This window comes from Artibeus jamaicensis, unplaced genomic scaffold, assembly GCF_021234435.1.
Source record: "Artibeus jamaicensis isolate MK-2021 breed Jamaican fruit bat unplaced genomic scaffold, CSHL_Jam_final contig_465, whole genome shotgun sequence".
Lineage (NCBI taxonomy): Eukaryota > Metazoa > Chordata > Mammalia > Chiroptera > Phyllostomidae > Artibeus > Artibeus jamaicensis.
Window position 1 is genome coordinate 32,564,269 of NW_026521843.1, and position 24,767 is coordinate 32,589,035.

Genomic DNA, 24,767 nt, shown 5'->3' on the forward strand with positions numbered 1-24,767 from the left:
AGAGGACACCGAAACACAAGTGGTCACAGCTCACACAGGGAGAAAATGGAAACGTTAGGCTTCTATTCTGCCACATTAGCTTTGAAATCTTCCTACTGTGTAGTATGTTGCTTTGAGAATATATTTTGATATCTGGTATAATTGGATCCTAAAAAATGTAATACACCCTCCTCTAAATAAAATGGTGGTCATAAAAGCAATAAAGTATTTTATTCCCTCTTATTTTTTCTAGGAAAAAATGGTCTTCTTCCTTCCACAAGAGGATGACAGCAAAAGGAAAATATCCTTAAGACTATTAATAGAAAGAAGTTGAATCTCATTTAGTTCCCTTTGGGGCCCTTTCTTCCCAGGAATGGCCACACGTTGTAACCATTTTGATTTTCTTCAGTCCAGTGAGCAGCATAACTATCCTTCACATTTTCAAATACATGGTTGAGAAGTGAGAATCTGTGTGCACTAAGGAGATGTCCTGGAAAATGCTACAGACTGCATATATCTATACAAAATTATCAAATGGGTGGATTTAAAGGTTGAAATTGGTAGGACCACAGATACATTAAAAAGTCCTACCAGCTGTTTATACCAAAAAGGTGGTATTTTAGATTAATGGGAACAATGTTTTATACTAGCACATTCAACATCCAACAGCTTGTTCTGTTTAATAAGAAAATCCTCTAGTAATATGAGGATTCTCCCTGTAACAAACTTATAATTTCTTTTGTTGTTAAGAGTAGAACACATTTTACAACTAATTTCTTGTGGAGTGCATAGGTTTTCTTGGCATGACTATATTAAAATTTAAATTAAATAAAACTAAGTTGTCTGCCAACCTTAGTATACCAAATATGGAGATACTAAGCTTCTATTAATATAGTCTCTCTAGTAATGAGATAATGACTATAAAAAGGTAACACATGTTGAACATACAATAATTCCTCAATAAATGTTAAAAGCTGTTATTATTATTTCTGCATAATCAAATCCCTATGCTAAAACCTAGCATCCTCAGCATCCTTCCTCTAATCCTTTTTACGTTTTGTGAGTGTGCTCTTGGAAAGCAACAGAAAACTCCTACCTCATGCCTATCAAATACAGTCAGTCTTTTTTTTTATATATAATAAATTTTATTTAGTTACTTTTCAAGTACATTTTTTATCTATTTCTCCCATCCCACCCACCCCCGCCCCATCTCCCCACCTCCCTCCAATTTCCTGCCCCCCCAGTCCTCATCCCTGTGTCTTTCATACTTGTTCCTCAAAATCCCTCCCCCTTTTTCCCCTTAAGTTCCCTTCCCTCTCCCCTCTGGTCGCTGCCCACTTGTTCTCTATTTCAGCGTCTTTGTTTTTATTCTGTTTGCTTGTTTGTTTTATTGTTTAGCTTCCTGTCAAAGGTGAGATCATATGGTATTTGTCCTTCAATGCCTGGCCTATTTCACTCAGCATAATGCTTTCCAGTTCCATCCATGTTGTTGCAAAGGGTAGTAGCTCCTTCTTTCTCTCTGCTGCATAGAATTCCATTGTGTATATGTACCACAATTTTTTGATCCATTCATTTACTGATGGGCACCTAGGTTGCTTCCAGCTCTTGGCTATTGTACATTGTGCTGCTATGAACATTGTGGTGCATAGGTTCTTTGATATTGATGTTTTAGGATTCTTGGGGTATAATCCTAGCAGTGGAATTGCTGGGTCAAAAGGCAGGTCAATTTTTATTTTTCTGAGAAAATTTCATACTGTTTTCCATAATGGTTGTACCAGTCTGCAATCCCACCAACAGTGAACTAAGGTCCCCTTTTCCCCACAACCTCTCCAACATTTGTTGTTTGTTGCTTTATTGCCATTATTTGTTGTTTGTTGCCATCCTGACTGGTGTAAAGTGGTATCTCATTGTGGCTTTAATTTGCATCTCTCTGATAGCTAACGATATTGAGCATCTCTTCATGTGTCTCTGGATATTCTGTATGTCCTCTTTAGAGAGGTGTCTATTCAAGTCCTTTTCCCATTTTTTAATTGGGTTCAATGTCTTCCTAGAGTGGAGTCGTGTAAGTTCTTTGTGTATTTTGGAGATAAAAACCTTTGTCTGATGTATCATTGGCAAATATGTTTTCCCATACAGTTGGTTGTCTTTTTATCTTAATACTGTTTTCTTTAGCCCTGCAGAAGCTTTTTATTTTGATGGGATCCCATTTGTTTATTCTTTCCTTTATATTCCTTGCTCTAGGGGACATATCAGTAAAAATGTTGCTGCGTGAAATATCTGAGATTTTCTTGCCAATGTTCTCCTCTAGGACTTTAATGGTGTCACGGCTTATATTTAAGTCTTTTATCCACCTTGAATTTATTTTGGTGTATGGTGTAAGTTGGTGCTCAAGTTTCATTTTTTTGCACGTAGCTGTCCAGTTCTCCCAACACCATTTGTTGAAGAGGCTATCTTTACCCCATTTTATGTTACTACCCCCTTTGTCAAATATCAATTGATTGTAGAGAGTTGGGTTGACTTCTGGGCTCTCTGTTCTGTTCCATTGGTCTATGTGCCTGTTTTTATGCCAGTACCAGGCTGTTTTGATTACAGTGGCTTTGTAATACAGTTCGATATCAGGTATTGTGATCCCTCCTACTTTGTTCTTCTTTCTCAAAAGAGCAGCTGCTATTCGGGCTCGTTTATGATTTCATATAAATTTTTGAAGTGTTTGTTCTATGTCTGTGAAATACACCATTGGTACTTTAATAGGTATTGCATTGAACCTGTATATTGCTTTGGGTAGTATGGACATTTTGATGATGTTAATTCTTCCAATCCAAGAAGGAGGTATATGTTTCCATTTGTTCATGTCTTCCCTGATTTCTTTCTTCAGTGCTGTGTAGTTTTCTGCATACAGGTCTTTTACCTCCTTGGTTAGGTTTATTCCCAGATATTTTATTTTTCTTTTTGCTATATCGAATGGGATTTTTTTCCTTGATTTCTGCTTCTGCTGATTCATTGTTCGTATACAAAAATGCCTTTGATTTCTGGATATTGACTTTGTATCCTGCTCTTTTGCCAAATTCATTAATTAGTTTGAGCAATTTTTGGGTAGAGTTTATAGGATTTTCCATGTACACTATCATGTCATCTGCAAACAGTGACAGTTTTGTTTCCTCCTTTCCTATTTGGATGCCTTTTATTTTCTTTTCCTGCCTGATCGCTTTGGCCAAAACTTCTAATCATTGAATAGAAGTGGTGAAAGTGGACATCCTTGTCTTGTTCCTGATCTTAGTGGAAAAGCTTTTAGTTTTTTCCCATTGAGTATGATATTGGCTGTAGGTCTCTCATAAATGGCCTTTATTATATTGAGGAATGCTCCCTCTATTCCCACTTTGCTGAGTGTATTTATCATAAATCGGTGTTGTACCTTATCGAAAGCTTTTTCTGTGTCTATTGATATGATCATGTGGTTTTTGTCTTTGCTTTTGTTTATGTGATGAATTACATTTACTGTTTTGCGAATGTTGAACCATCCTTGCATCCCTGGAATGAATCCCACTTGGTCATGGTGTATAATCTTTTGGATATATTGTTGGATGCGATTTGCCAATATTTTGTTGAGGATTTTAGCGTCTATGTTCATCAGCGATATTGGCCTGAAGTTTTCTTTCTTTGTTGTATCTCTATCTGGTTTTGGAATTAGGATGATGCTGGCTTCATAAAAGGAGTTTGGGAGTTTTCCATCCTTTTGGATTTTTTGGAATAGTCTGTGAAGAATGGGGGTTAGCTCTTCCTTAAATGCTTTGTAGAATTCTCCTGTGAACCCATCTGGTCCGGGGCTTTTGTGTGATGGGAGTTTTTTGATTACTGCTTCAATTTCTTTTGCTGTTATTGGTCTATTCAGATTTTCTGCTTCTTTTTCATTGAGTTTTGGGAGATTATATTTTTCTAGAAATGTGTCCATTTCTCCTAGGTTCTCAAATTTCTTGGCATACAGTTCTTCATAGTAATTTCTTACAATTCTTTCTATTTCTGTGGTATCAGTTGTAATCTCTCCTCTCTCATTTCTGATTGTGTTTATGTGTGTCCGTCCCCTTCTTTTCTTGATGAGCCTACTTAGAGGCTTGTCTATTTTGTTTATCTTTTCAAAGAACCAACTCCTGGATTCATTGATCCTTAGAATTGTACTTTTAGTCTCTATGTCATTTAGTTCTGCTCTGATCTTAGTTATTTCCTTCCTTCAACTTGCTTTGGGCTGTTTTTGTTGTTGTTCCTCGAGTTCTTGCAGGAGTAGAGTAAGGTCGTTTGTTTGAAATGTTTCTGTTTTCTTTAGGTAGGCCTGTATTGCTATAAACTTCCCTCTCAGGACTGCCTTCGCTGTGTCCCATAAGTTTTGGGTTGTTGTGAGATCATTTTCATTTGTTTCCAGAAACTTTTTGATTTCTTCCCTAATTTCATTCTTGACCCATTCATTGTTTAATAGCATACCATTCAGTCTCCATGATTTTGGGTGTTTTGGGTTTTTTCCTTTGGGGTTGGTTTCCAGTTTCAGTCCCTTGTGGTCAGAGAAAATGCTTGGTATGATTTCAATATTCTTGAATTTGTTGAGGCTCCTTTTGTGTCCTATCATGTGGTCTATCTTTGAGAATGTTCCATGTGCACTTGAAAAGAATGTGTATTTAGCTTCTTTGGGGTGAAGAGCTCTGTATATATCAGTTAGGTCCATTTTATCAAGGGCGTTGTTTAATGCCGCAATGTCTTTGCTGATATTTTGTTTGGAAGATCTGTCCATTTTTTATAGTGGGGTGTTAAAATTCCCCACTATAATTGTGTTGCTGTCTATATCTTTCTTGAATTCCTCTAAGATTTTCATTTATATATTTTGGTGCTCCTATGTTGGGTGCATATATATTTATGATGTTAATGTCTTCTTGGTGGATTCTTCCCTTGAGTATTATGAAGTGACCTTCTGGGTCACTCTTTATGGCTCTTTTTTTGAAGTCTATTTTGTCCGATATGAGAATTGCTACCCCAGCTTTTTTTTCTTGTCCATTTGCTTGGAAAATTTGTTTCCAGCCTTTCACTTTTAGTCTGTGATGGTCTTTTGTCCTGAGGTGGGTCTCTTGTAGGCAGCATATGTGTGGGTCATACTTTCTTATCCATGCGCTATTCTGTGTCTTTTGATTGGAGCATTTAATCCATTTACATTTAAGGTTATTATTGATAGGTACTTATTCATTGCCATTTTTGTACCTGTGTTCCTCTCTCTGTCTCTTTTCCTTCCTTTCCTTAAAGCAGTCCTTTTAGTATTTCTTGTAGATCTGGCTTGGTGGCAGCAAATTCTTTTAGACTTCTTTTGTCTTGGAAGCTCTTTATTTGGCCTTCTATCTTGATTGAGAGCCTTGCTGGGTAAAGTAGCCTTGGTTGTAGGCCTCTGTTTCTCATTACTTGGAATATTTCTTGCCATTCTCTTCTTGCTTGGAGTGTTTCCATTGAGAAGTCAGTGGATAACCTTATTGGGACTCCCTTGTATGTTACTTTTTTTTTTCTCCCTTGCTGCCTTTAAGATTCTCTCTTTGTCTTGGAATTTTGCCATTTTAATGATGATGTGTCTTGAAGTGGGCCTCTTTGGGTTCCTCTTGAATGGGACTCTGTGTGACTCCTGGATTTGTGTGACTTTTTCTTTTATCACATTAGGGAAATTTTCTCTCATTACTCGTTCAAATATGTTTTCTATCCCTTGTTCTTCTTCTTCTCCTTCTGGTATTCCTATTATTCGGATATTATTACGTTTCATATTGTCTTGCATTTCTCTTAATCTCTCTTCATTCTTTCTGAGCCTCTTTTCCCTTTCCTGTTCTTTCTGTGAGATGCTTTCTACTTTGTCCTCCAATTCACTAATCCAATCTTCCGTTTCATCTACCCTATTTTTAATGCTTTCCACTGTGTTTTTTAATTCAGAAATTGTATTCTTCGTTTCCTCTTGGCCCTTGCTCATAATTTCCATTTCCTTTTTCATGTTGATATAGTTCACAGTGAGATCATTGTAACTTCCCTGTAGTTTCTGGTAGCTGATTGTGAGCTCTTTGAACTTCCTGATAACCAGTGCTTTGAATTCAGTATCTGATAGTTGACTTGCCTCTATTTCATCTAACATTCTTTCTGAGGATTCCTCCTTTCCTTTCATTTGGGGATTGTTTCTTTGTCTTCCCATTGTCTTTGAGACTCTTCTTGTTAGCCTCAGCTTCTTAATCTGTTTTGACACCCTGGGTTCATGGTGTGAACTTTTGTGGTGGAATGCCTGTGAATTTCAGTGGTGCAGCCTCTTTTGGTTATCCTGTTGTTCTCTGCTTCCACCTACTCAAATATGCAGCAACTTTTGGCTTCTCTCCTACAACAATGTGCAATTTGTCTCTCTGACTCTACTATTGGGAGGCCTCTTCTATGGGTCCAGCTCTGGTCTTTTCATATTTTCAAGTTGATTGTGTCTCGTCTGGTTCCTCCATGACTGATGAGGTTTCTGGTCTCTTATTTTCATATATGCTTGGCAACTGCTGGCTTGCTGGCCTCACCTCCTCCGATCGGATAGGTTTCTCTCTCTTTTGTACTAGGAACTGGTATCATCTGCTCCGTCCTAGTCTACCGCCATCTTGAAAAACCCTCCCCCAAATACAGTCAGTCTTAAACGTTAAGTTGCTCAGTTGTGAATATTTTTTTCCAGGTCACATTCTTCTTGTGGGATTTTGGTAGAAGTAAGCAGAGGACCAATAGAATGAACAGCTGGTTAGGTCGGCACAAATGCTGTAGGTAGGAATTAGGATTCTGGATTAGGAGATGGTCAGCCTAAGCTAATGAATGCAGAAGCAGGTACTGCTTCAGTTAGTTTTTCTACTTCAATCAAATCTTATCTCATGTACATGGTGATTTCCATTGACAGCTTAAAGGTGACAAAGCTCTGTTCTCCCAAATCTAACAACAGATACTGCAACTAGATTCAGCAGAACCAAGTGCCCCCAAGGATTCAAACTCTAAACAGAAACCCATGCAAGTGGAAGGAACCCTATAATTTTGTGTTGTTCATCAGATTGTCTGCAGTATACTTGGCCTTTATGAGGTTGTCTTGGTGTGTGTATTTGCAGTAGCAGAGAAGAACCAATGGATCTAACCATCCCTTTCCCCTATCTGAAGCCTAACAAATGACTGCAATTATTAGATGGAAAGGCATGACCTCAAATAAAGATTCTGTAATTAAAATTGTTGAAATTCCAAGGTACATCTTCCTTTTGGTGAAACCCAGCCTATACTAAAAGAAACTGAAAAACGTAGTTTTTCTTTCTAATGTAAATTTGGCAAGGGAATTTGTTTTGTTTCTTAAAGCATTCCAAAAGTCTGTGACACTATTATCATAACATAAAATTCCACTCAGGAACTAACAAAAATAGTGTGGTCTAGTACTGTGGACTATACCAAATATTTAATATATACTTTGCAACTAAATGCTTTACAACTAAAATGCAATTAAATCCAACAAATGTTTTTTGGCTCTCTACTGATCAAGCATTATGCTAAATATGAAGAGAACAAAAGATGATAAAGCTTAGTGCCTGATGTCAAATGAGGTTGTTTGCCTTTTGGGTTTTCTTTGGATATAAATTACAATGCATATTACAATGGCAGTATTTGCTCAAGTTCTCCACTTCTTTCACAATCTTCTTTCCACACACTTATTATAGTAAGCATCTACAAGTGTAATGAGATAAAGCATGCCAGTTTATCACTACAACTGAGATATATCCCAAAATTGCCAGCTATCTCAACGTTTGCCTAGTGTTCAGCTTTCATATTTTCAAGTATTAACATGGTGGGAGAGACATTGATTTTTTATGTTCTTTGAGGCAACAATTACACTTATTACCAATTATCCCAAGATATTAGTGTGGTGAATGAGTCCTGAGGAACATATGTGACACTGATGTAAAACAAATGTGATCCTTTTATTGGCAAAAGAAAATGTTCATTCCTGGTTTAAATCTTTTTATACTTTTGCTAGGGTAAGTTATTTCCCCTCTTTCTATCCTCCACACATCCATGGTAGCAATCTTTACATTCCACTACTATTGACGTGTGTATCCAGATTTCATTTTACTTCATTTCTCTTTTTTCCATTGGAGCTTAGGGACACTCATCTGCAGGTTGGCATCCTTGTTGAACACTGACTTGGTGGTGTAACGCTCCCACTCAAAACACACATACACACACCCACACACACTGTTGACAGTTTTCTCAACAAGCTAGAACACAGTTACACTGTGGACATGTCAAGACACTTTTCTAATCTGTGCAAAATAGTTAAAGGATGGTCAAGGGAGGAGAAAATTCTACCATAACAGTTGAATGCCTGTTCAAATTCTGAACTTCATTCCACACCTAGATCAAGTTCTACTGTCCCTGGACCACCACTTCACTATAGTGATTTGCTCTTTGTTTGAACACTAGATGCTAGCAGTCTTTGACAATTTAACAGATTATATATGTAATTATATATGTGTGTGTACATACACATTTTTCCCTCCTGTTAGTCTGTAACTTTAAAACATGTGATGATTCCATTTCAGAGTATCCAAATAATAATAAGCATGCACAGTCTTAGCAAGTATATACTGTGATATTCACAAAGCCATGGGTGAAAACTGTTGCAGGTCATCAACAAGCCAGAGGAGTTCAAGAGCCATGCTCTGGGAAGAATGCAAAAAGCAAGAACACTGAAGAATTATTTTTCTTGGCAACAACTCCCCTGTGATGGAGACATATAGGCACTCTATAAATGTTAATCAATTGTGATTGACATATTTTACTTGCAATAATTTACATCCAACCAGCTGCCAATCCTCCACCTCCAGTATTAGCTTCCAAAAGAACTGTAAATCTGTTTTCAAGGTTTGTTTTCCCCGATTCTCCGAAATCTGTTTTTGAAGATAGGAGGCAGCGCTGGTGTGAAAGGGAATAGATACTGATCTACATAAATCTGAGACAAGTAATTCAGTCAGTGTTAGAAAAGGAGAGGAATCACAAAGTTATTGCAAATAAGAATTAAAATAGCATAAACTAATGCTGGCTTTGGTCACCTATACATTACCAGAGCCCGCTTTTAGTCATGCCAAAGATTTCAGCCGTTTCAAGTACCCTCCGGAACCCACCTGGGGCTCAAGGCTATTTAGAATGTATCCTGTGAGTACAGGGCCCCATGAAGAAGCTTTAGAAATTTTAGAAGGCTTACTGGTTTTGTTTTTTGCCAAGCAGTTTCTTTGATCAATTGCTGAGTCTGACACACAGAATTTACTCCTCTTCCCCCTGTGCCTTACAACTCTAGACCATCTGAAAGAGCCACCAGTTTCTGTTTTACTTTTACTTTTATTTTTTTGTACAGGCATTTTATGAAAACTGTGTGTCTAGAACTCCAGGGATCGGAGACTAACAGCCCTTTAAAGTGATAGAGCAATCAGGATTTAATTAAGGATGAAGAAGACACTGCACTCTCCTGTATGTTTCCCTTTATTCCAAACACAGAATCCAAATAAACAGTTCCCTAGACTGCCCCAAGGATCTTGCATGGGGAAAAAGCTCTCTTCAGAATCATTTGTGCCAAACGTGTAAATTCATTCATAGGTTTTTACCCCCTCACTGCAAAAAAATATTTACTGTTCAAAGAAACATTTTCACAATGCTATGAATACAGATTTTTACAAAGTAGATAAGAATTGTTTGTGTCTCTATTTTGGGCACTGCTATGGTTAGTTTGATGTGTAACTTTATTAGACTATGGTGACCAGTTGTTGGGTCAAACACTAATTAAAATGTTGCTATGAAAGTATTTGTTGATGTGATTAACAACCACCTGACTTTAAGGAAAGTGCATTACACTCCTTGATGTGGGTGGGCCTCATCCAGTCAGCTGAAGGAAGTCCTTAAGAGCAAAGACTGGGGTTCCCCAAGAAAGACTTCAACTTCCAGAGTAAATCATAGAACTTCTACCTGAATTTCCCACCTTCAAACTGGAGACTATCAATTCTTAGATGAATCTGTAATCTGCTGGCTTATCCTAGAGATTTTAAACTTAACAGCCCTCACAATTGGGTGAATCTATTCCTTACAATTTCTCTCTCTCCACTAATGCCTCCTTTTGTCCCTCTTACCTTCCATTTTCCTGGAGCACCCTGAGTAATATAAACACTGAACTCAATGCTTGAAAGAATCTGCTTATAAGCAAGCCAGGACATTATCCTAGTGTATTTGCGGTCATTACGAATTATGTTCCTCTGCAGGTTAGTGTGTAACGGTGCACACTAGACACTAAGGTTTCTGAACAAACCTTCCCCCACCAATAAAACTTCTCATTTCCCCATAATGTTGAAATTGCTTTATAAAACAGGCAAATTTCTTCATTTAATAACAAGAGATCATGTGTGTGATGTTCAGCACATTAAGGTATAAGTGAACATACTAATATAGATTTTCCAGGAGGGCAGGTGAGACTTATTTGCCAAGCTACTCTTTCCCATTTTTGCCTGTGGTCTATTCTGTGAAAGGGTCAATGTACAGGGTGGGGCAAAAGTAGGTGTACAGTTGTTCATATGGAAAATAATACAATAATAAATAATAATATAAGAATAAACTGCTTCTTCATGTACTCACAATTATAAACTTACTTTTGCCCCTCTGTGTATAATTTAAATTCTCTATTTCCACCTTTTTTCTTGCTATTCTGAAGTGCCCAGATGTGCCTATAGGCATTTGTGGTTCTGGGTATCGGCTACAGGAAAAGAATCATGTCAAATAGTGTTCGAGTCCTAATGCTATAGAGAGTAACAGCATTAAGAAGACATCCCGAAGTATTCTGTTACTTGAGATTAATCTCTAGCATGTTCTAAGTCCTGCCATGCAACACTCAATACAAATTGGGCTGTGTGAGAAACTAAAGTTTTATTTCTGTCCCAGCACTCCATAATAATGATAGAGATGAAATCTGGGGACATGAAGAACAATGACACAGACGAACAGCCCTCCCTGCTACAATTCTGCAGTCAGATATGGAAATAGCTGAAACATTTGCTTTTCAGTTGCTCACAACATACACACACGCAAAAAGGAGCCACTTCATTTTAAGTAATGAAAACGAGGTACAGGATCAACTAGTATTGGGAAAGGTGATATGAAACTTTATATGTGGGATCATAGGTAATTTAACTCTGCTTAATCAAAATCAGCCCTTCTCCCATTATTTCTTCTCTGACCATCTGAAATTAAGAGTATATATTCAGAAAAGCCAAAATGATAGTATATTATTTGTTGACCAAGTAAAATTAACTAACTCAAGAAAAAAATGAAAATATCTTATAGACTGGCGATAGTAGGGATGATATATTTGGTAACCTTCACAATTCACAGCATGAGAATACAAGCTCCATGAGCCATTTTATCTCCCCAAAGCAGAATAAGATATGCTAGGCACTTACTAATATTTGTTACCTAAACAAGTGATCAGTATTTAAAAAGATCCTCTCACTTAATCATCATACAGTTTCCAAATTTCTTCATATTTGAAATAAGAAGCTGTGGTTCCAAATGGTCAAGAATTTGCCTTAGATGACACAGCATCTGACATCCTGAATAGTAACAGGATTTATTTTCTACACACAAAGAATGAATTTGACAGTAATCACCAAATTTAAAACTTAGACTTAGGTTCTTGGTTTCCTAAATAGAAAAGAATATTGATATAAACCTATAGCAATAAATGTAAAATAATAATGCAAATCACACAAAGTGAAGGATAAATCACAAGAAACACCAAGATGGGACTTTACTAACTTGAACCAACCAAAAGTGAATTGCTACATATAACAAGCTTTAAACAATCCTGTACTAAGCACTAAGGAGTTAACTGTGATTAAAGAATAGAAGCAAGGAATAATAGTGCCAGAAAATAGATTAGTCAAGAGGTGTATTAGCATGCCATTCAATCTCCATGATTTTGGGTGTTTTGGGTTCTTTCCTTTAAGGTTGGTTTCCAGTTTCAGTCCCTTGTGGTCAGAGAAAATGCTTGGTATAATTTCAATTTTTCTTAAGTTTGTTGAGACTTGTTTTGTGTTCTATCATGTGGTCTATCTTTGAAAATGTTCCATGTGCATTTGAAAAGAATGTGTGTTTAGCTTCTCTGAGATTAAGGGCTCTATATATATCAGTTAAGTCCATTTCATCTAGGGCATTGTTCAATGCCACCATACCTTTGTTGTTATTTTGCTCGGAAGATCTGTCCATTTTGACAGTGGAGTATTAAAATCCCCTATTATAATTGTGTTCCATCACTATCATTTTTAAAGTCCTCTAAGATTTTCTTTATATATTTGGGTGCTCCTATGTTGGGTGCATATACATTCAAAAATTTATATGGAAGCATAAATGACCCCGAATAGCAGCTGCAATTTTGAGAAAGAACAAAGTAGGAGGGATCACAATACCTGATACCAAACTGTATTACAAGGCCACTGTAATCAAAACAGCCAGGTACTGGCATAAAAACAGGCACATAGACCAAGGGAACTAAACAGAGAGCCCAGAAATAAGCCCAAGTCTCTACAGGCAATTAATATTCGACAAAAGGGGCAGTAACATAAAATGGAGTAAAGATAGCCTCTTCAACAAATGGTGTTGGGAGAACTGGACAGCTATGTGCAAAAAATGAAACTTGAGCATCGACTTACACCATACACCAAAATAAATTCAAGGTGGATAAAAGACTTAAATATAAGCCGTGACACCATTAAAATCCTAGAGGAGAACATTGGCAGGAAAATCTCAGATATTTCACACAGAAACATTTTTACTGATATGCCCCCCTAGAGCAAGGGACATAAAGGAAAGAATAAACAAATGGGATCGCATCAAAATAAAAAGCTTCTGTGTGGCTAAAGAAAACAGTATTAAGATAAAAAGAGAACCAACTGTATGGGAAAACATATTTGCCTATGATACCTCAGACAAAGGTTTAATTTCCAAAATATACAAAGAACTCACATGACTACACTCTAAGAAGACAACCAACCCAATTAAAAAATGGGCAAAGGACTTGAACAGACACTTCTCCAAGGAGGACATACAGAGGATCCAGAGACACATGAAGAGATGCTCAATATTGTTAGCTATCAAAGAGATGCAAATTAAAACCACAATGAGATACCACTTTACACTGGTCAGAATGGCCATCATAAACAAAGCAACAAACAACAAATGTTGGAGAGGTTGTGGGGAAAAGGGGACCCTAGTTCACTGTTGGTGGGATTACAGACTGGTACAACCACTATGGAAAACAGTATGGGATCTTTCTAAGAAAACTAAAAAATGAATATGTCTTTTGACCCAGCAATTCCACTGCTAGAATTATATTCTAAGAACCCTGAAATACCAATCCAAAAGAACCTATGCACCCCAATGTTCACAGCAGCACAATTTACAATAGCCAAGAGCTGGAAGCAACCTAGGTGCCAAGCAGTAAATGAATGGATCCAAAAGCTATGGTACATTTACACAATGGAATTCTATGCAGCAGAAAGAAAGAAGGAGCTACTACCCTTTGCAATAGCATGGATAGAACTGGAAAGCATTATGCTGAGTGAAATAAGCCAGGTGGTGAAAGACATATACCATATGATCTCACCTTTAACAGGAAGCTAAACAACAAAACAAACAAGCAAGCAAAATATAACCAAAGACACTGAAATATAGAACAGGCTGACAGTGACCAGAGGGGACAGGGGAGGGAATTTCAGGGGAAAAGGGGATTTACAGGAACTAGTATAAAGGACACATGGACAAAAACTAAGGGGGGTGAAAATGAGAGGGAGGTGGGGAGCACTGGGGGGGGCGGCTGGGATGGGAGTAAAAGACAAAAAAACTGTACATGAACAATAATTAAATTTAAGAAAGGAGGTGTAGACGAGAAATGAAAGTCAAGTAGGGATTATTAAATAACATAATTATCAAGTGAATCAAATAAATTAAGCTAAATGAAGTTCAAACTTATTCTGATAATAAGCCTAAGGAACATATTTTTCTAAAACAAAGATTTGCAATTGATGTGTCCTCTCTGTTAAAAGTATAATCTATTAAAATCTCAGACAGATAGATGTAATCCAATCTTAAACACTGTCTTTCTTTTTTTAGCAATTAATTCCCCTTTCATCAACAAAAGCAAAGAGCATTTGTTTCTAATGTGCTCTGTTGTAAGATTATATATATATCTTTTTTCTGTATTCTCAGTTTCTTAAAGAAATAGAAAAGAGTACTGAATAATGTTTCTAACAAGGTAAATAATATCCAACTACAAATTTTCAAATTGTAGTATTTTTGCTTTATGTTGTTGGGCCATTTCTACTTTTTCTGTACAATATAAGTAATTCAACATTAAGATGTCTTTGTTCTCATGATGCTAATGAAAACAGAACTAAAAAAAAGTTTATGAAACACCACTAATTATGTAAAAGTGCACACACACACACACAGACACACGGTTTTCAACAAGACATCTAAATTCTGAGGAACGAGGTATGGAGAAGCTCACATAACACCTGGAGAGTGTCAGGCAGATTTGAATTGGGGATAGTTCAAATCTATGTATTAATAAGCCAAATAATGTCTGTGAACATCTATGGAATTGAAAATACATAAAATTCACATTAAAAGGTAATGATTTTCAACAGAAAATTATGATACAAGTGCTGTAACAAATTCTTAAGTAACATACCCCTTCTCCATAAAATACCCACCAAAAGCATACATTATTCTAGACAAAACAACATTATTTCCTTGAGAAATGAGAAACATTTAAAGAATTTATGACTTTCTAGACTCTGAATTATGTTAGATTGCCTAGCACATCAAAAATTAATATCCTAACATTTAAGTATATTTCTTATACATTTCCTTGGTGATATTTTTCTCACTACAGTCAGTCAGATATATCAAATTTAAAACCATCAATATTATGTTTGTTTTTATCCTATTGCTCTGGCAAATTTGAAAAGGACACAGTAACTTAATTTATGATATTCCTACTATTTGTCAGGCACTTCACATGCATTACCTCTTGCTTAAAATACTGCTTTCAGTATTTTAGAAGCAAATAAATTTCAGAGAATTTAAGTAAGAGCCAAGGTGACACAGCTGTTAACTGACAAGCTGGAGATGAAACCACGTTTATCAGGCTCCATTGTGATGTTTCCCCATGCTACCCACAGAGAAACAGCAAACCATAAAAGGCTTTATAGCTAATGGGTCACACACACCAAGACTGAGCCCAAGTCACTTACCATGGAGTTAAGGGAGAACCCACATATACCCACAGCATTTTCATTGCCACCTTAACTAGTGTTACAAATTCCTTAAAAAAATCATAATCTTTGGGGTTTGAAAACAGGGAATTGAAATTCACAGGACTTTGTGGAATTCCTTTAATCATAAGTGAGTATGTATTTTAATAACACTGCATATGTAATATTCAAAATCATAATATATAATAACCAGTGAATCATACTTTTCTGATAGAATTATACAAAAGTTTCAAGGGTTTTCTGTAAAAAATAAAAAAGAGGCATAACTACATCCACAGGGCTTTTTATTTTTATGAACAAATATATTGTGAAAAGATTATGTATTTCAATGAAATGACAAATATTTACATGATATAGATTTTTAATATTTCAAAATTTTTATAAAGGGAACATGAACACACAAAAAATATGTTTTTATGGGTAGTATACTTTATACAAATCCTATGAATAATGTGTGAAGGAAGAAAATGTTTTGGAAGCAAAATATCCTGTTTAACTGGCAATTTATGTATGGCATTTGATTCTGTATAGCATTTTAAAATTTGCTGGGAGAACCAAATTTATGTTGTTTGAATATTTTAAAAATATTTATAAATTGCATGATAATACTATAGCTATTTAATATTTTAAGTCTTTAAAGAATAAAATGATAAAGCACACTAACTGCACTGAGAGCTTTGACCTTTGTTTTGCGACAAATATTTCAAACACATTGTTAAAAAATTTTACACTGATTTTGATCTAATTACTAAGACTGAATCAAAAATAATGGTCAAGTTGGGTGTTTGTTAATATGTTGCTTCATATTATCTCATTTCCTCTTTGAACACAATATTTTATAGGCTTGCCCTGAGTTTGGTGTTGCCATTGAAAACAATACTGCTTTTGCTAATTCAGGTTTTAAATTATTTTGAGATTTTATGTTATACTTTTTCATAACAACATTCATTAAAAATATTTACAAACAGTGTCAGCAAATACTCAAAACACTGGAGAATAACAGCGAACATTAATGAGTAGTATATTCAAACAACATAAATTTGTTGCCTAAAATTTGCTGCCTATCTCTAAGTCTCAAAGGAGAATGATAACACCTTTTCTGGTTATTCTTATTCCTAACTGATATGTGTGGGTGTGTAATGTAAGATTAGAAATATATACATTTGAGAAAAGCCAGGAAAAACTCCCTCATAAAAATATGGACCTCAGACATACTATCTTTTACTTTGTGTTATAATGGGACTTGAGAAAAATTGCAAGATGTGTTTTAGGCAAAATGGTTTCTCGAGCTTGATGTGACCTACGTGATACATGACATCTTAAGTTATATCCTCTCAGTGACTGAGTAGTTCAGCCTTGAAGGAGTGGGTCTTAGCACCCAAAAGGAATGTTTTTACATAGATAAACAGCCTCATTAAGTTGCTTTGGAATGCTCAGGTTTTAACAAGCAGGTGCCAAGAAGCTACAAGCTATCTGTGTTCCTGGAGGTTGTGTTTATTAAGCCCCCACCCCCTTCTGAGCGCTGAGATTCACCATCTTGTTGTTTCTGGGGACCTTGATTTTTGTCCATACGTTCTCTTCATAAGCACTCTGTTTAATTCTGCAGTTGTCAGCCTCTTTGATTTCCTAGTCACGTTCTCCTCTGGAGGGTGGTTCCAGTACACCTTGGGAAATTTTACCAGAAGACATTGCTTACATAAATCTTTAAAAATAAATCCATGTCTGTCTAGACTGTTTGTCCATCTAAACTACTGAGAGAAAATGAGCCAAGTGTTAAAAAAAATAAATCGCAGTCCCTCCACAAGGAGAAATTACAAAGGAGAGTTGCACAAGCTTTCATTGGTATTATAAAATACCGAGGATATATTACAGTAAAAGTATAGTTTCTACAAAGCCTTTTTGTTCTTTTCAAAACATTAAAACTGAACACCTAAATGACTGGTATGCTGTATTCCCTAAAGACCTATCATCAGTTGAATTTTTCTTTTTGTTTAAGACAAAAATGCATTATTTTGTATCTTCACATGGAGCAAAGAGATGAAACAGTCAAGCAGGTGGTATATTTTAGGTCCTGGATGCTTAGTATGTTGATGGGAGGAATGCAGTAAAGATGGCTGATACTCATCAGTATCTGTCTACTCTTTCTTGCCACTCACCTGGCCTACACATTTCTGAACTTGAATATAGGTTGGACCATGAAGCTAATTTTTGCCACTGGAATATGAGAGAGGAAGCAATGTGTGTTATCTCTGGGATGATGCAGTTTAGACCATTTATGCTTTTTCTCTCTTTTCTTCTCCCTAACCTTGCTCTCACTTCCTCTCTCTTCTTGCCAATCAGATGCATATTGTCCAGGAGATTCAGGAGTCCTGGGGGCCACTGGATGGAAGAAATCTACATCACTGAATTAAGGACTAAGCAGAGTCTGTTCACCATTATAACTGTACCCTCCTGACCTTCACTGGACTATCACATAAGTGAGAAACAAGACTTTCTGAGTTCTGGAGTTGATAGTCACAGTAGACTGTGTTTAGCAGTCAGCATGTCCTGAAAGGTCCAAGGGTATCCAACCCTTTGGTGTCCCTGGGCTACAATGGAAGAAGAGTTTTCTTGGGCTACACATTAAATATATCATGACACACAATCATGAAAAAATATCATAACATTTAAAGTAAATTTATGATTTTTTGTTGGGCCACATTCATAGCCACCTAGAATGCATGTGGCCTGCAGGCCACAGGATGGACACCCCTGGCAGAAAATTCAATTTACATTATGATTTGAAACTGTAAGGATATATTTGACTAAACTTATATTATTGTTGAGAGGTATATAGTGTTATTCCTATTGTCTCAGAAAGTTAAAATGTAGGGGAGCTTTCTTAACATGATAAAAATATTAACCAAAAACACCTATACAATCATATTCAATGATGAAATACTAAAAGAATGTGTTCTATCACCACTTTAATTCATTATAATTCAAGATTCCAGCTAGCATAATTAACTAAGAAAAGGAAATAAAAAAGCATCAGGATTGCAAAGTTTGTGAAAAAAAATGCCATTATTCACATATAACCTGATTATACATACAATGGCCGGCAAAAGTAGGTAAAGACCTCCATTCCAAAGTGTGCTTCAGTATAGCAAGTGGATGACAAAAATGTGCAAATAATGAAGGGTGGCAATTTGAACACTTATGTGCATTGTGCTGCTGTACCATTTTCTGAGTTGATAGAGCTATTGTAATAATCATAACATGCATATCTTTTTCCATACAAACAACTGTACACTTACTTCTGCCCATCCCTGTGTATTTAACAATCCAAAGAAGATTGACAAACTATTAAAATTAACAATGAATGTGGCTAAGTTGCTGGATAGAAGGTCAATATAGCAAAACCAGTTGTATTTCTAGTGACCCAGACAGTCTTAACAATTTCCGCAGCTTGACATCTTTTTGCCTCAAGGCCCTTGACCTCCTTTTCATCTCTGCCCTTACAGAACCCAGATGGTCTGACCACAGAAGTTTCTCCATTTCCTTTCCTCAGAGCACTTGTTTTGGAAAATTGATCATTGTAAATTATTTCTTTGCCCTCTTAAGATGTAATTTTAAAAATTATTTTGCCAGATTTGCAACCCAGGGCTTTCTCGAAGATGGGGAGGCTAACTCTTTGAAATCTAGTCATCAAGTAAAATACTGTCCCTATCTTCCAATCTCCATGTGACAGAGCCTAACTCTGGTGGGCACCTTGCTCCAAGGTATAAATACAGTCCCTCTTATGATGATATGAGAAAATTTACATTTTCTTTGTGTAGGTCAAATAATGAAACAGATGGCCTACGACCCCTCCACCCCAGCTATCAAAAACTCCCCCATACAACTCAGTGGAGTTTAAATTAGACTGAGTTCTGGCCTCTTTCAGGTATTGCAATAGCAACATGTAGTCTTCCTTACCTGCTTTATTTTTTTGTCAGGTGCAATTTTTATTTGACATTATAAACTAGCAAAGAATAGAAACTGAAGTTTAAAAGCACTATTTAAAACAGTGTAAAAACATCAAATACTTAGGACTAAATCTTCAAAAGATATGCAGGACATTTATGCAAACATGAAAAATAATTTCTGATTGAAGCTGTAAAAATTTGATGATACACCATGTTCATGTACTGGAAGACTCAGTAGTCTAAAGATGTAAATTCTCAAATTTATCTATAAGTTTGATGCAATCCCAATCAAAATCATAGCAAAACATTTTAGAAAAATTGATGGGTGGATTTTCAAAAGGAAATCTAAGGCTTTGAGTAGTTAATAATAATAATATATAGGTTGTTGTGGACAGCTCTGCCTGGTTTCAGGAATTGTAACTCTACCCGCCCATGGATAAGGATGAGTGAGTAACCTCCAGAATGCGAGCCAGGGGGGACAAAACTTGTCTCTGGTAGCAAATGCTGCCTCAGTTTCCTCCCTGCTCCCAAAGCTTGGTTGGAAGTCAGAGACGGGTAAGACCCCCTCACAGTGGGGCGGGGGGGGCAACCTAAGCCAGACTGGATCACTGGGGAGGTCGTCATGGAAGGACTCGGGTCGGGGGAGCTGCAACGAAGAGTGAGCAATGGACCCTTGCCCCCTGGCCATGTGACAGAGCCAGAGTCCCCTTGTCCTCTGGGAGAAGCACTTTCTGGCTCTAATCCACTTAAGCCTGATTACCTGATGGGGAGGGGTGCAGCTCCTTGCCTGGCCAGAGCAGACCCCAGGGGAAAAATCTGCCATCACAAAGACTTCCTGATAAACCTGTGAAATCTGCTCTGCTAAGAGTGCTTTCATTCATATGTTAAGGGTACAAGCAGGAAACCCTGATGTTTTTGCAAAACTCCCTTCCTGAAAGACTCTGACTCAGACTAAGTCCTCAGATTTCTTTGAAATGTTACCTACTGTGTATTACAACCCAATAAAAGCCCCTGGAGGAAGGGCTTGAGGCCTTTTTCCTCGGAGAAACTGGCTGTTCCTGACCTTTGTTTTCTCTGAGAAACTGGCCACCTCTCCTCCTCAAGCAGATCAGGTCTTGGTAGCGTTTACTTTCATCCATGGGGGACGGGAACTTGCGGGAAAAGTCGACCCCACAGTAGGTATGATAGTTTCGCCTTCTGTATGCATCTGTACGGCTCAATAAAAAGTAAAAAGAATAAATGTGAAGTACAAAAATATATTATTTCAAAGATCATGGAAGAAGATTTTTACAGTCTGAATTACCTTCTCTTGCAGTAGGCCAGAATTTAGAAGTCAGCGGTTTAAAGAAAAATTAAAAGAAAAACAGTAAGAAAAATAGGAGACCCTGAGTTTATGGATTAGATATAAATAGACAGATTCTATGGCAAATGTTATCTTCTCACCAACACATCAATCAAAACTGCATTAATTGCATTCAATTGATCTTAAGTCAGTAATGATTTCTAGCAATACAAATTTTCACATGCTAATGTGTATTTAATGGTAACTGAATGAGGACTTCAAAGGATCTTGAGGAATGATCTTCCAAATACATCTATGTTATTGAAAGTTTTCATTTTGTGAGCAAAGCAACTTCAGCTGCAACTTCTGCTAAAAATAAGTCATTTAGTTTTGAAGAAATATAGCTTGATTACTTCCTTCTCCCACAATGAAGTTTCAAAATAAGTGAAATTCATGTAAATTATCTCCAATTTTTTAAAATAAAAAATTTACTGGTGATCTTAATACAATGGTTAAGAAATCAAATTAAACAAGCACATATATGAAACGCTATGTTAATTTGGTTAGTCCCACGACCAAATTCTGTTTCTACTAGCCACTTCTTTTCTTCTCTAGGTGATCATACAAAAGTGGAACACATTTAGTTGTGCCACTGAATATAATGTTAGCTGTGTATTTTTCATAATACCTTTTCTCATGTTGAAGTTCCCTTTTTTTCTAGTTTTTTGGCTAGTGTTTTTCCCTCTGCATTATTTATATAGTGCATTACATTGATGCTCTTATGTTGACCACCACTGCATTCATAATTAAGCATTCACTTAGTTGCTACAAGTCAGTCTTTAACTTTTCCAGAGTTCTGAAAACTTTGGTTGACAGTTCACTGCTGTGTGTTAATGTTTTTATGGGCTATCAGAGCTTGAAGCCAGCCCACTCCACCACCCTGCTGATGTCACTTCTTTATTTTTGCTCTATCACCTTTGTGTCGTAATTATTCAAATTATCTCTGCAGCCAGTCTATCTTATTTTACACTTTATGATGTGCTGTTCAAAGTCGTAGATCAAAGTCATTTTTAGCCATTTCTGCCCAATGATTACTTTACATGTTTAAATTTAATCATTGTGATTCTGAGCAAAGCATTTTACTTTTTTTAGATTCCTCATTTGTAAAAGGTACATACTTATAACATAGAATCTACCCATAAAATAAGGATTAAATAATTTGAGATAACACAGATAAAGTATTTCACTTAATATATTTAGCTAATAGCAAATCTTAACAATAATATCTGTCACATGGAGACACTCAGTGTCTTAGTTCAGTAATTTTTCACTATTTGAACACATTTTAAATGTAACAGACCTAAGAACTAACCAGACTTAATGAAAAGATATGAGCATGACAAAAGCATAATTCTACAAGAAATAAATTTACTATAGATGATAAAACAATGGGGTCCTGATACTATGTAAAATATACGAATATTCTAATAATGCTACCAGAACCACTTGGTTAGGTACCCTCCCAAAATGTAAATTTTTCTTTTCTCCCAAAAGAATTATTAATACCCTGAATGTGGGGGGTACCTTTCCCATTTCTCCCATCCCAAGAATGGAAATCAGGCTAAGCATATTGCTGAAGTATAAGTATTCATGCCTTGCAGTCCCAGTATTGGACACCATAGCCTTGTAGGAGGTGGATATGAACTATGTTTACCAGAATCACATTACTTTTTTAAATGAAAATGTAGCAATATCTCATGAAAATTTAAAAATCTATGATAATTTGAAATAGGAACATATAATCTTGCCTTAAAGTAAGTTGGAATAATAGATGGAAACTTATGGATTTTAAATTGATAGAAGGACAGATACTACACTTGATCTTAGACAAAAGGCTGAGAAGCAATGAAAGTATCCATTAAATAAAGTTTACCAGCTGAGACCATTGCTCCTTAAAGAAAAAATTAAAATACTAGTTTTTTTTTTCTATCAAGTGAAGAACAGCAACTGGTAGAAGAAGCAAAAATTCAGTCTAATATTCAGTGTCTGGAAAAAATGCATGCTCAAGTTTTCATTCTCTGCTTTACTCTATTAAAAATAATTAATTTGTGGGAAAAAAGAAAAAATCATAAAAGAATTCAGAAACTTTTATAAAGGAGATTATTTACAACAGGGAGATTTAAGAACAATATAAAATGAGATTTTGGGTTCAGTTTCTAATATTACTAAGAAAAGTAAAATTCCCATAAAGCAATACCAAGTAACTATAGCAACCTTGCAAGGTAATACAAAAGGGCTCATCTTTATGCAATACAGTTTTATAAAATCTATCACACTGGATGTGACAGTATGTGCTATCTTTTCTGGTCTGCTGTGACATCCTAATACATAGACATTATTAACTATAACCAATGGCTCATTTATTGTCAGTCAAGAAAGTTATGCCTTAAATATACATTTAGAATTTAAATGAGGTGCTTAAATAGATAAGCTTCCTCACCACAAATTACCAAAAATGATGCCAACGAGTGATGCCAACTAGTGATGCCAACTTTGAAAATATTCTTATTTTGAGAATTGAAACATCAATACCTATTCATATGTCTAGTTTCAACAAGAGCATATGATAGAATAAGGAAAACTAATCAAAGTGCTCTAATAACCCTACAGTGAAAACTTCCACACTAAAATCCCTTTTGGTCCCAAAGCACACAGAGCTTGGACACTGTTGACTGGAAATATGAAAATGAAGTTGTCCCAAAAGACTTGAAGAACATACCATTTGAAACCAGCCATGAGCATCCTGAATAATTCCCACAAAGGCCTCAACTTGAAAGAAAACGGTTCTTTTTACATTTAAATGTTTAATGATGATATTGGAAAATAATCTACGTGAAGAACTCTTGGGAGAATTTATGTTTATCTTTTTGTCCAGAATGTGTGTGTAAAATGCATATTGTAAGTGTTTCTGTATATTGCTGAAATATATATAAAATATAAATTATATATATATCACACATTCTTCTTTGCCTATACAATTTAGTTCAGTACAAAACAATTAAAGCTGTAAGGGCAATTTAGATAATTATCTCTTCTCAAATAGCTCTTTATAGGGAAAAATAAAACCCAAAATAAAGTATTGAAGAGAATTCAACTGATAGACTAAGTATAAAAAACTCTACAATTTGGTTTTGAATAAATTTCTAATACTGGTTTTAACTAATACAAAGATTTTTATTTGAGAATTCTATAGACTACTAAAATCATTTGAGTGCTTCCTTCTAAATATTCTACTGGGGAGTAAGTATAACAAACATACATTGGTGACTTAATGTGAAACCACATTCAAATGTGTTTACCCAAACATGTTTACAAATGGCTAACAACTTATACTAAAAATACAGGGGACAACACAGAGAAATGAGAAAAATAAAAAAGAGGAGGGTGATATAAAAATAAAGGTAGAAATTTACTTAAAATTCTTGGACATATATTATCAAGTTTGCCTGATGGGTTCTTTTGGAAGTCTATAACATAATGGTTTGAAAAAGCTCTGAAAAATTCTGATGCCCAAATGTTATATTATTTTTTCCCACAATACCCTAGTTCCTATTTAAGTAAATTCTGCTCACTTTAAAAAGAAAAACTTTTATTTTGGCATACAATTTTACAGGGAATAAATTAGACAAAAATCTTGTAAAATTTGAGATATCGACAATTAAAAACAAAAGAGAATTATGAATATTTGAAGGCCCAGGGGAAGTTATTTGCTGCCTGCAAGCAGATTAGTAACGTCCAAGTTCTGTGAACAGTTACCTGGGCTGGGTAGGAGGATTTGTGTGAAACAGACAATATGTCCATCTAAGAAACAGTACTTCCACTAAATAGTCATGAAAACTTTGCTCATATTCTGCCTGGCAAGTTTTAAAATGGCTTGTGAGGAACAAGTTTTATTTCATTCATTTTTTTTGGTATCTAATAACAGCTACATTGTTATTTGAAGAGCCTAAGGTTTAAAATATCCAGAGAAATAAAATATGGTTAATACCTCCATCATCAATTCACTAATATATGTTCCTGTAATAGGTACGTACATGATTGTCCTTGTGCATTTGTGTGTCTTTTCTCGAGAAAAAGAATTAGTCAGCTAGCTGAACTCCAAAGAATTTTCAGAATATGCTAAAACTG

General features: G+C 35.8%; 1 protein-coding gene and 1 pseudogene across 22 annotated transcripts in view; both read right to left on the minus strand.

The window, feature by feature from the left end:
• NRXN1 (neurexin 1) overlaps window positions 1-24,767 on the minus strand; it is a 1,104,034-nt gene that overhangs the window by 927,551 nt on the left and 151,716 nt on the right. For 2 of the 22 annotated variants that reach the window (XM_037161212.2, XM_037161209.2), the window contains one exon: window positions 15,775-17,014. The exons of 19 other annotated variants lie outside the window; for them this stretch is intronic. In XM_037161212.2, the coding sequence (XP_037017107.2) occupies window positions 16,977-17,014 (38 nt within the window). In that variant the 3' untranslated portion in view covers window positions 15,775-16,976. Of the gene's footprint in view, window positions 1-6,014; window positions 6,766-15,774; window positions 17,015-24,767 lie in introns of those variants that run through there. One more of the 22 variants, XM_053667094.1, reaches the window with a different exon arrangement.
• LOC128627734 (uncharacterized) lies at window positions 22,394-22,486 on the minus strand (annotated as a pseudogene).